This window comes from Panthera pardus, unplaced genomic scaffold (genome assembly GCF_024362965.1).
Source record: "Panthera pardus isolate Hobbes unplaced genomic scaffold, ASM2436296v1 HiC_scaffold_13, whole genome shotgun sequence".
NCBI lineage: Eukaryota > Metazoa > Chordata > Mammalia > Carnivora > Felidae > Panthera > Panthera pardus.
This window is the reverse complement of record NW_026526688.1, coordinates 170588945-170601904: the sequence shown is the minus strand read 5'-3', so window position 1 is coordinate 170601904 and position 12960 is coordinate 170588945. Positions and strand designations below refer to the sequence as shown.

The window sequence follows — 12960 nt, the reverse complement described above, 5'->3', positions numbered from 1 at the left end:
TACATTTGCATCACACATATTTCATGCAGCTGATTTTCGACTACTGAACAGATAAAAAAAAGTTAAGCCTCAATATGAGGGGAAAAAAAAATGCAAACTATAACAATAAGGATAGCATTTTTAACCTATCATATCAGAAAGTGTTTTTTATCTTTGCGTTTCCAGAATAGGAAGAAATGTTCAGTCTTCACACAAGGGCAATGGAATGGAAATAGATACAACTTCTCCAGAGGGCAGTTCGGGTGTGCATAGCAATGTCTTTATAATGTGCAAACAACCTTTTAACTCAGCGGTTTCACCTATGGCCATTTCTTAAGGAGAAAAATAGAGTTACGAGTGATGATTAATCCAGAAGGACATCAAGAGATTGGAAATACCCTAAATGCTCAACAGTGGGTGATTGGTAATCACGATATACCCGTGCAATGTAATAATGTGTTAGATTGTTAAAAATCACATACTAAAAGAAGATTTAATGTCAGAAATTTGCATGATGAATTAGTGACAAAAAGCACATCGTAACATAAGATATGTTGTATGATCACAATAATGTTTAATCTAAAGGTACCAATGCACCAAGACCATAAAAAACACATCCAAAATGTTAAGGATGGGTTTTTTTCTTTGTGCTTTTCAGTATTTATACATTTTCTAAGATAAATGGATCTTTTTTCCTCCCATCAGACAGAGGAAGAATTTAATCAGCGTTATTTTTAAAATCTTGTTCCTTTAGGGGCACCTGAGCAACCGACTTTGGCTCAGGTCATGATCTGTTTGTGAGTTCGAGCCCCGTGTTGGGCTCTGTACTGACAGCTCAGAGCCTGGAGCCTGCTTTGGATTCTGTGTCTCCCTCCCTCTCTGTCCCTCCCCCACTCATGTTCTGTCTCTCGCTGTCTCAGAAATAAATATTAAAAAAATAAAAAAATAATAATAAAAAAAATAAAATCTTGTTCCTTTAACATTCCCCAATTCCAATATCCCCCTCACTGTTCAGGGAATCTTACTACTAAAACTATGAGACTCCCCAAGGACTCCTCAGCTGTGATCACCAGCATCTGGACAATCCTGCAGGACTTCCTCCCACACCAGGAAAACCGATTAAAACCAGAGCAGAAAGCCCCTCTTTTGGGTGACTGCGTCATTTCCTGCCTGTCCTGGGCACTGAAACCCACTTGACTATTAATGATCTTGAGCACTGCTCTCAGACTTCTGGACTCAACGCAAATTCTGAAAGTTTCCTCACACCCCAGCTGAGTTCAGAAACTCTGCTCCTTCCCACTCCCCCCCCACCAATTCTGTCCAAGGATGCTTTCCACTAGCATGTGATCTCTTAGGCCAGTGCTTTCCAAACTGGGAGCTGAGACCCATTAATGGTTATTGAAAATCGATGTAACAGGTCCTAACCAGCCCTTTTTTAACCATGGTAAAAGTTGTTCTTTAACGTCAAGCAGCCTCCCTGCATTCAACTGTTTTTACTTCCTCCCTCTGGAATACCACACAGATAGTCTACCGCTGGCCACAGCTGGTTTTAAGCTGCCAGGAAAGTAAACGTACTAGTCTAGAAAGATATTTATGACACTTTGTTGAGTAAACACCATGGACGACATTATCCCATTTCTGTAAATAATCAGAAAATAAATATATCGAGAGAGAATATTTGACTTACAGAAGGGTATTCAACAAAGGCATAAAATGGTTAATCTCTTGGTATGTGGAGGTGTAAGAGCTTATTTTCTCTTTATTTTTAATTTTTTCTATATTAAACATGTATTACTTGTATGATTTAAAAGTGTTATTACCATTATGGTATTTATTACTATTACTCTTTCTACACGAAGTGCTCTCTTAAGGCCTCTGTGTCATTTGTGGCTCCCGAGTTTAATTGGGTAAAAGAGGAGACAGAGACAGATGTCGGCATTCTTTGATGCTAAATCTTGTAGGTCTTTAAGACCTGTATTTACCAAAAGCCCTGGTGTGGAGAACTTGTGAGTGGATACCACCTAAATAAATGATCACCAGGTCACTAGACAACCCCAGCGTAGGAGAGAATACAGATGGGGACAAGGTCAGGTGGGGTGGGGTGGAGGGGATAAAACCCAGGCTCAAACTGCAACTCTGCTCTGACAAGTTACTTTTCTGTTTCAAGCGTCAGTTTTCTTATCTGTGAAATGGGGATAACACAATGAATCTTTACAAACCAATGCCTTTCATGGCACCTGGGTGGCTCAGTCGGTTAAGCATCCAACTCTTGATTTTGGCCGAGGTCATGATCTCAGGGTTCATGAGATTGAGCCTCATGTCAGGCTCTGTGCTGATAGTGTGGAGCCTGCTTGGATTTCTCTCTCTCTCTCTCTCTTTCTCCCTCTCTCTCTCTCTCTCTCTGCTCCTCCCCTGCTCTCTCTCTCTCAAAATAAATAAACTTAAAAAACAAAACAAAACGAAGCCTTTCATTAATGACACCAAGGAAATCAAGAAGGGAAGGCCAAAAGAAACGGTTGTGTGTGCCTGTCACTGTTTAAACGTTTGAAACAGAAATTTCTTAAGTGCAGAAAAGGAGGAAACAGCTACCCTCTGAGAGAGGGAAAGGAAGGTGGAAGCAGAGCCAGGGGTAGGTGAGCAGCACATGTTGAAGCTACGGACTGCCCTGGAGGCAAGCTCTGCCCAGAGCTCTGGAAAATGCTTACGGGGGCTTCCTGCAGACAATTATCAGATCGCATCCCAAACCCAAAGTGATGCTACAATTATCTAAGGATCTGCCATAGATAAAGCACTGTCCTCACAGGCAGAGAAGACGAGGGAAGTGGAAAAAGAGTTTAGTGTCAAAGTTCAGACCAAGTATATAAAGATTCCAAAATATAAAGAGCCATTTGGGACATAAGCTTCAGGAGGGACATTTAAAAGCTACCTGGGCACATGCTACTACTATCTGGGAAACCAGGGAAGCTTCAGATCGCATCCCAAACCCAAAGTGATGCTACAATTATCTAAGGATCTGCCATAGATAAAGCACTGTCCTCACAGGCAGAGAAGACGAGGGAAGTGGAAAAAGAGTTTAGTGTCAAAGTTCAGACCAAGTATATAAAGATTCCAAAATATAAAGAGCCATTTGGGACATAAGCTTCAGGAGGGACATTTAAAAGCTACCTGGGCACATGCTACTACTATCTGGGAAACCAGGGAAGCTTGCTGGGAATGAGGGCAATTCTGCTACACCCTAAAGCCACAGTAGAGTTGTAGCAGGTGGTCAAAAGATGGATCTGAATTCCAGAGAGGGAACGGCACAGGGACCCAAAGGCACCAGTATGTCTCGGTGGGAGGAGCCCACTGAGGCTAGTGTAAGATATCTGCTGAGGAGTAATACTACCAACAAAAACTATTATTAGCCATGAGTCAGGGGTACTAAAATAAGGGGCAGTGAAAGAAAATGTGGAGGACTCAAATGTCAGGGTGACCTTCTAGACGAGTGGGGATGCACGAAACATTCTCCACAGGGATGCCATTAGGTGAATCTGGCTGGATGTATGAGTCCAATTTGCAGGGAGAGGGACTGCAGGCCAGAGGTCAGGAGACTATGGCCACAGTCCAGATCCTGACAGCTACAGCTGGCGCAGCTGAAGGCACGCAGGAGAATGGCTAGGTGCGAACACACAAAAAAACAAGGATGCAATCTTATTAGCCAGTCCCAGGATAGTTTTCAAACTCTAGTCTCAACACAAGCACTAATATCTGCATGAAAAGAGTGGGAAGATCACCTCTAGCTATTGACTTCTTATTCTGGTGTTCAATGGATACCACGCCCCATTCCACCAAAGAACAGCATCCTATCCTGAAAGAAGACAGTGCTGAAAGGGAAAATGATGATCCTAAGACAGAAACATTGAAAATCTAAAACTCCAATTTGCCATATGAGCCTCAAAAATTGTTCAGAGCACAGCACTGTATACTATCAACCCTAGACTCATGGTTCTGACCACACTTAAGGACAAAATTATAAACTCTACAGAGAATTTCTTTTCCCTTGAAATATTTTCTCTCCTCCAGGGAACATTGTGGCCCTGTTCAGACCTAGTACCGGTCCAGAAACCCCAGGTCATCTTAATTTTCTTGCCTCAGGTGACAGGAGACAGAGCAGCTGAGGGTAATGTTTCCTACCACTAAGAGGGGCCACTAAAGAATGTCAGCTGGAGGTTTCAACAAGCAAATCTTATTTCGTAATCAGGAGAAGGGAGATACAAGGGGGGAGAAGGGGGAGAAAGGGGAGAACGGAAAGCACACCACATAAAATAAATGATGGTTTTTTAATATACGGAACTAAGGGTGCAACAACACTATTAAGGAGATGAAAGGCACGAAAGGGTGAGAACTACATTCTAGTTCCAAGGAACCATCTGTGTGCCCACCACAAAATGCAGCCACTCATCTTCGTTCCCACCCGGAAAAAAGCACCATGCACAGCAGAGGCCTCTGGGAAAGGCTAGCACATCCCTGGCATCCAGGAAGGGTAAAACAAGGACGTTTTTCTCCTAGAGAGTTCTTCCTAAGTCAAGTGAAGAAGAAATGCGTCCTTTCAACTACTCAACAGCCCAGTCTGCTGTGAAGCTCAAAGCCCCCTTGGAAAGCTCCAAAGATGTATGGTGAATCACTCACGAAGACAGTGAACGATGAGCTGGTCCACATACATAATTTTCTAAGTAAATTTACTTCTTCCACCCTGAGAACCCTGACAACGTTCAAACTTTTAACCATTTTGAAAGATGAATTTCTTCAAAATATATTAGATCGAACCACATAAAATTAGCATTTTTGTAGGACAAAACTGGTCAAAAAATAACAAATTCATATGTTTCAATCATAGTACATGGCTTCCAACTTCTTTCACAGCAGGAATAGGCAAATTTTTTCTCAACAGGACAGATCGCAGATAGTTTAGGCTCTGAGGGCCAAGAGGCAAAGTAGATTATGTAGGTGCTTACATACCCATTTAAAAATATAAAAACAATTGTCAGGTCCTACAAAAACAGGTGTAGGCTGGATTTGGCCCATGGGCTAGTTTGCTGACCTCTATCTTACAGTGTATGAGGGTAAATTTTTTCTGATGTTCACTATGAAAACTGCTAGTTTTAGGGTAACATAATAATGCTGTTGGAGGATACTAAAGTATACGTGTAAAAGCTGTTTATCCCCCTGCTGTGGGCTGTTATCGCTGGTGGTTGGTCTGAATCTCTGCTCTGTTGTCAGCTCTCCCTTCCTCCACTGCTTCTAACAACGTAGCTTATATTTTAGAAGCAATGGTCTGGGGGAGGGTTTGAGGGCAGTTCTAACTTTTCTATGAAGAAAAACATGGAGGTGTACAAGGAAATGGGACTTGATATGAATAAACATTGAAAAGAATATGGGAGCAAAGGCACTCTGGGAAATTACACCAAGCACACCCCTGATTTGAAGCCAAAATTCCAGAGGTCCAAAGGAAGCGACAAAAGCAAATAAATATGTAAACAGCTGGCCCAAACCTAAAAGTCTAAATGGGGCAAAAAATAAGTTTAAGACAAACTCTCCTTTATAGAAATAGGAGAGATTATTAAAGGGGCAATAATAATTTTTCTCCTAAATTAATCTGAGATAGAGACAAACAGGAAAAGGCCACAACAGTAGCCATTCCTGAAAGACTATAATTGGAAAAACAAGTTTTGTGAGACACTGAAAGTCATCGCTGAGGGAATCAGGAGTTTCCTCCTTTGGAGAATGCTAACAAATAAAGAGTCACGGGCTCTCTCCTTAACACGTATTCAACAACGCCATGCCCAGAGGACTTCTCTTCTGGGTCCGGGAATTTTTTTACTCAAAAGAATTGTAAAAAGCAGTGGGAAATGATTTTAATTTATGGCACTCCTACTGTTTCAAATGTTATATATTGTGATGAAAAGGAAAACTTAAAAAAAAAAACAACCCCTATCTATGAGCGGATGCATTGAAACAGAAGAGGGAGACTACTGCTGATACATACTTCTGGCTTTCTATGGCCACTGGATTAGAAAAAGCCTAATTTAAATAACATTTCCCATCATTCAATATTAAAAACGTACCCTAGAGCAACGCATCCTCCTGCATTTCTAAACACTCTCATTTAAATGTTACAAACCTTTACTGTAATAGTCTACAATGAAACTTAAAGGAAAAAAGAAGAGGGACCAATCCCATACGTACATGAGCTGCCTGGGTGACAGTGAGCCTCCGGGTACCGTCTGCCCATAGCGACCAGTCAGCACATTAGCAGGGGCCTCGGCAGTTTCCAAGTACTCAGGAAAGACTGAGATGGTTAGCTGTCATGAGGGATGGGGGTGGGGGTGGGGGTGAGACAAAAAAAAAAAAAAGTAGAAACAAAACAGATTTAGGATAATGACTGCATTTTTTTTCATTAAAATGCTAATGATGACCACAAATTTCCAGCTAACCACATTTATGAATTATTCATAGTCACATGCAAGATGAAGTCCCCCTGTCACTGCAGGCGCACACAGAGCCTACTGATGGTTAGCATGTGGCCCCTGTAATAAGTGTGACAGAAGTGCAGGTCACTGCAAGTCTATCCATCAGGGCTGGCCCTCCCTGGCCCTCTTCAGAAGACCAGGCAATCCCACCCACATTTTGTTGGTGTTCCCCTCAACTCTTCCTTAAAGTCAAGGAACAACTCTAGCCTGGTTCTTTGTTGTGACATCTGAACTAATATCCTGTAAAAACTCTAAAAGCTTGAGAGAAAAAAAGAAATCTGCTGTACTGGGTAGAGAAGACATCAGACTGATTTTTTAAGAAAACTTTCCATTGAAGTATTACATAAATATAGAAAGAGTACACATACCATTAAGTAAACAGCTCAATGAATTTTCCTAAACTGACACACCAGATCAAAACCTAGAACATTATCAGCACCCCAGAAGCCCCCTTCATGTCCCCTCCTGAAGTCAACTGAATGCAAAGATTATTTCTGCTCATTTTTGTAGACATCACATTGATTTGCTGTCATTATTAATTTCTCATTTAAAAAACATACACCGAACACTCCTATATGCCAGGCACTGAAATCCATAACCCTCTGATATTAGAAGAATATTAGAATTAGAGGAATAAAGACAAACCTAGTTACAGCAAGGTTGTAGGTAAGAGCATTGGGATGTTGGAGGCAATAGATGAAATGACAATAATGCTGTAGATAAAACAGCTGGGAAGGCTCTTTACTGAGAATGGGTTGACATGTAAATTGTTTGACAACCTAGATCTTGAAAATCTTGGTTTCTCACTCATGCTACCCTCCAAAATTGAAACAGCCCAACCCTGTTTTAAGGTAAATAAACACATACACCAGTGCATATCAGGACGGATGGGGCATCTGTGAGGCGAGCACATCGATAGTAGAACTTAGCAGTATGAAAAAGCATCTTGTAAGTAAAACATCCAGAAGAACGATCTGCCTAAAATGACCTTTGGCTTGGGGTGCCAACATTGCCAAAGGTTTACATAAGTTTCATTCAGTGAAACCAGTACCCACCATCTCACAAGGCTTCAGAAGATGCTTCAATTCAAAGACCCCTCCAAGCATGACCAGGTGAATAAAAATGAAGAGTCAGACATTTGAAAATAAAGACAAGGAAAGGGAGTACAGTTGGCCATGGCTCCTGCCTCTGAGATTGCCCAGCGTAATGCTTCTTCAGACAGCAGCAACGCCATCCCCCTCAGGCTCCTGTCCACTTTCCACTTCAGGTTCTGGCAAATTCAGAAGTGCGGGAAGTGACTTAGTTCTTGGAAAGCACTCCAATAAATACACAACAGCAAGGTTCATTAGAAAGTCTAATGCAACGGAAAACACCTTAAAAAGTAGATTTTATGTTTTGTAGGCAGATTTTGTGATTTCAAAAGCTGTGAGGCTTCCAGAGCTGGTCTATTCTGTTACCATGAATACCTCCAGGCCATCTTTGGAAGATGGCTGAATTTCAGAATTCTAGATAAACATGTCACTGTCATTAAGTCAGCCAGGATGGACATGGTTCCAAAGAGATCAGAAACCTAACTGGGCCATTCCTCTTTGCATCCCCAGGGCATAGGATTCATAGCAAACAGTCAACAAGTATGGAATAAATCGACAAGCCAGTACATAAGTCAAGAGCTCTCACAACTAAGAGGTAAAGAGGCTAATTAAATGGTGAGAACAGGAATAGTCTATTCCTTCTTTTCTCAACCTAATTGACTCAAAGCCAAGCCGCAAATCAGACTCAACTGCATTTACTCTCCTCCTCACAGAAAAAATCTTTATGAACTCATAAATGCATATAGTGTGGTAAGTAAGAGGATTCAGAAAAAATGAAATTATGAAAAACAGGATGCCTCATAAATGGGAAAATAGCTAGGTGCGAACATTTTGAGCATGCAAAGGAATAGAAATTGCCCACTTTACATCTGTCTGCCTTCTTTGTTACCCTTCTGTGTGAAGGACAGGACGTCATTACTCTAACAGCATGGTGCCTCTCCTCCCAGATGCTCATTCACACAGCAACCTACTCAGGTTCAACCCACTGGGGCAACAGATAGTAATGAGATAATCAAGTCTGGCTTCCTTGAAAATCCAGAAAATTCACTCACTACAGGTCTATGTTTTTGTCCCTAATATATATTTATATTATTCATCATTTCGCGTCTTTTACAACACATAAGCTCTGTGGTATCACTGACCCTACTGAACACATTTTACACATTATATGGCAGCACGCTCCGGTACTGTCTGGAAATAACTTTAATGATTAAATTTCCCAAAGCCAGGAAGCGTGGGTTGTTGCTGTTTTTTGTTTTGTTTTGTTTTGTTTGCTTGTTGTTGTTGTTGTTTTTTTAGTAGGTATTATGGGACATTTTTCTGACTGTAAAAAAAAAACAACTCAGTCCTAAAAACATCAAATCTGTTTCTGCCCATCTGATCAGCCAATACCCCAAGAAGGAAACAAATCTTTGAGACTACCATTCTTTTTCCTATTTTTAAGAATACTAAGAAACCAAGAGGAACAATGCACTATTCACTCGAATGCAGGCCATTGAGGGGAGGAGAGGGATATTTATGCCTGTCCACAAAATGTTTAGTGTGCAACTTTTTAATTACTATATTTATGGGACTATCCATAATATATTCACTAACACAAATGCTCTACAGGGCCATTTATCCTCAACAAATACATTAATGTTTCCCTCCTCTTCTACAAACCCTTATTATGCTGATGTGAGGCAAAAATGCCAAGAATTCTCCCCAAAATAAACATTTCATGTCAACAACCACTTGCTCCACTATCTCCCTTGTTAACTATTTTATGATATTGTAGCATCTCTACTTAAGTATTTGCTGCTATTGACCTAAAAGACAAATCTGTAAACAAAATGTTAAAAAAAAGACTTTGTTTTAATGAACCATTTTTTGAATAAGAAAGCTGGTGCAAGCTACTAAAAAAAATTGGTTATGCTCCTCACAAATATTCTATACCTCATTATAATTCTCTGCCTCACTATGCTGTTATAATACTATATAATTTCTGCTTTTTAGAAACCGCAAGGAGGAAGAAGATCTTGAGAATGATCAAGATTTTCATAACAGTTGAAGGACTGACTACCCATCTAAGTAATAAAATGGGTTTAGCTTCAACCGTACTGGATTAAATTTTTTTTCTAAAATGTAATGCCTTCTCGGAACATACAGAATATAATTAATCTTTGGTGACATGGGATCATCAATATGACTATCAATTATCTTGCTCCGTTGGAACATGAAAACACTGAACTAAAGGAGCTGGCTCAGGGGATACTGGGCAGAGGCTGAGTTTCTACGGCCATGACCAGAGCTGGCAGGATTGGAGTTCCTCCCAAAGCCAACAGGACACTCTGAGAATCAAAACTAAGATTGCGGAGTTTCAAACAGCAAGGAAAGTACAGGTATAAAAACACCCTGGAGAGCTAAAGGTGAAATCCAAGTTACAGATCCAGGTCTAGAACCAAGCAGAGTCAGGATCCTAGAGGAAGAAAAAAATCAATGGAATAGAGGGACAGGGTGCAATACTGGTTTTGTGCGCACTGCTGGTAAATGGAACACACCTGCCTATGAAGGCCAGTGGCGAGACAAGCTTCGGAGGCACAGAGGGCTGTCTGCTCTTCTACTCAAAGGCCGCTGACTGCTCTGCTCCAGGAGACACTTTGGCTGCCTTTCATATCCTTATCTCCTCGCCCTCGCCCCAGCCCTCAAGAGTCAAGTCTCATTGCGGTCAGAGTAGGAACCTTTCCCTTTCTCAAGTCAGCTATGATTTTGGAAACCAAATAAAATTTAGAAGAGAATGAAACTTAAAATACCAAACTCCAGATAAGGTGTGAAGGGCACAGTGCACAGACTCTGAACCCATACTTGGGCAGCTGAGATGTCTTCTTTGTTTATTCCTTGGTTCTTACAGAATGCAAATAGTAGGGCTCATTTGAAGTCAGTTAATACAAACACAGCCAGGCCTAAAACACGCCCTGGGGTGATATTTGTAAGTTGACTACTGTTATTTAACAAGGACTTCTTCTAGAGAGATCCAATAAGCCAAGTATCTAGAAACACAATGGAATTAATTGCTCTGCCGTGAAGCATCTGTGGGGATGTGGGAATAAACTCAAGGGTTGGATGAATGAGGGTTTTGCCACTGGAGAATTAAGTGGTTGGGGGCAAGTCGATTACCCTGTATGCCTCATCTGTAAAATGGGTTAATGATACCTACCTTGTAAAGGTGTGAATAAGAACAAAATGTACAGCTCAGATGATATCAACAAATGTAAATTAAACCTTAATTAAGTGGAAGCACCGCACAGAAGCCCCTATGACACACAGATCTTTATTTAGAGCTGAGAAAGTGATCTGCCTTGCGGTTTCCACCCAATTCTTGCCAACTCATATGATAAGATTCCTTCCCCAAATTATTTTCAGCAGAACTTTTGGTTTATAAAATGTTTTTAACTTAACTGCTTAAATAAGAAGTGTAAGTACTACTGCATTTTCAGATTTTAAAAAAAGCTAGAACGTAACCCCTCCCCCCCCCATTATGGTATTCTCAATGTGTTTCTTTCTGAACGTTTTCCTATCCGAGTTAGTTCTTTTCTCTTTTTCCCATTTTTTTCTTTTTTGAGTCTTTTTGGATCTTTCTTCTCTCTTTAAGTCAAGGCTTGCAGAAACAGTAATTAACATCTTTATGTTATTCGGAAGTTTATAAAGCACTTTCAAATACATTACTTTATTTCCCTTAAATTACTTCTACTTGTTTCTCTTTAGTTTCCCTTGCCCCACTTTCTAAAACACAGGCAGAACTTTCTAAAATCAGCAAAGTAGCAATTTTTACCTTCCCAACTGCCAACACATTAATACACAATACTTTGTACAATTGTCTAAAGTATACAGTATACCTAAATCCTAACACATCCAATTCTTCTTGTGAGCAATTTTTTTTTCCTCTGCAGTGATGAGCTTTTGAAGTTAATATACAGCAAGAATTACGTAAATGTACTGACATATTAAAATAAGACAGGTGAATGAATCTCTTTAGGAATCATAAAAAATAATAAATGAAAAATAAAAGGTGAAAAATGCAGAAAGATAAAGTTCTTGTTTCAGCGTTCGGTAAAATTTTCATTATCTATCTTATCAGAGCTATTTTTCTCCAAGCTCTGCATTAAATAATCTGATTCTTAAATCTGTGAAAACCACAGGGGATGTGCCCATCTCATTAAAAAAGATGATCTTTTGAGTTATGATGATGAGAAAGAGCATCTATTTTTGGTTTTAAGGACAGAAGTATTTCCTGCTTGTTGCTCAGAGGCAGTGACACTTCTAGTAAGCTTTAGCACAAAACAGATGCCTAGCACTCTACCTATCATGATGAAAACAAGAACCTTCGAACAGAATGTTTCCTCTCTGAACTTCTATATGCTCTCAGTCTTGATTTATCAACAAAGAACATGGAGCGCTTGAAACAGGAAAATATTAATTCTATCATGTGAAGGTAAACATTATTTTGTTTTTCGAAAAAAAGATGTTCTAAACTCTAGATTAGGAGTAAGGTCAGATTCCCTGATACTCATTCAAATCCTGCAGGACACAAAACCTTTAAAATTTGAATTAGCTTCCTCTTTGCTTTACAGTGACTGACTAGGCCCATAATAATTTTACAATCTTTGCTATACCTTAATAATATGTTAAACATTGTAAAAGAAAAAAATCACCTGCTACTGTTAAAATGGAAGTACTATTTAAAGACAAAGTTGAAAGAGAGATTATATACGGTCCAGATTCTGCTATGGTGTTTACATGTCCAATAATGTAAGCTCTGGCACATTATAAACGCTCCCACATTTCATAAGAGGGAGTGATTTTATCCTAGAAATGGAGAAGATGTCATGGTCTAATGTTGTTCTGTACAATCTACAGAGATAACTCATAAAAACGCAGTGTCCTGCACAATACAAGGGGGACCACATAGAAAAGAATGTTTTTCCACCTTGGACACAACTCAAATCAAACTAGTACAAAATCCAAGAAAGACTGAACCAAGTGAGATTAAGGTTATGGAAAAGCATAGAAAGTGGAAGTTATTTCTTTACAATGTTGAAAGTGTATATGGGGCACCTGGGTGGCTCAGTCGGCTGAGCTTTGGCTCAGGTCATGATCTTGTGGTTCGTGAGTTCGAGCCCCACATCGGGTTCTGTGCTGACAGCTCAGAGGCTGGAGCCTGCTTCAGATTCTGTGTCCTCCTCTCTCTCCGCCCCACAGAGCTTGTGCTCTGTCTTTCTCTGTCTTTCAAAAATGAATAAACATTAAAAAAAAGAAAGAAATTGTATGTTATTTTTGTGACTGGGTTTGAGGTCATGCTTAGAATTTATACTTTAGACATAACTGAGCCTTTTTCCTGTTAT

General features: G+C 40.1%; 1 protein-coding gene across 9 annotated transcripts in view; it reads right to left on the bottom strand.

The window, feature by feature from the left end:
* The window catches only part of APBB2 (amyloid beta precursor protein binding family B member 2), a 388585-nt gene that overhangs the window by 238618 nt on the left and 137007 nt on the right, over positions 1–12960 (bottom strand). For 7 of the 9 annotated variants that reach the window (XM_019413533.2, XM_019413479.2, XM_019413526.2 and 4 more), the window contains one exon: positions 6205–6320. The exons of 1 other annotated variant lie outside the window; for it this stretch is intronic. In XM_019413533.2, the coding sequence (XP_019269078.1) occupies positions 6205–6250 (46 nt within the window). In that variant the 5' untranslated portion in view covers positions 6251–6320. Of the gene's footprint in view, positions 1–6204; positions 6321–12960 lie in introns of those variants that run through there. One more of the 9 variants, XM_053901613.1, reaches the window with a different exon arrangement.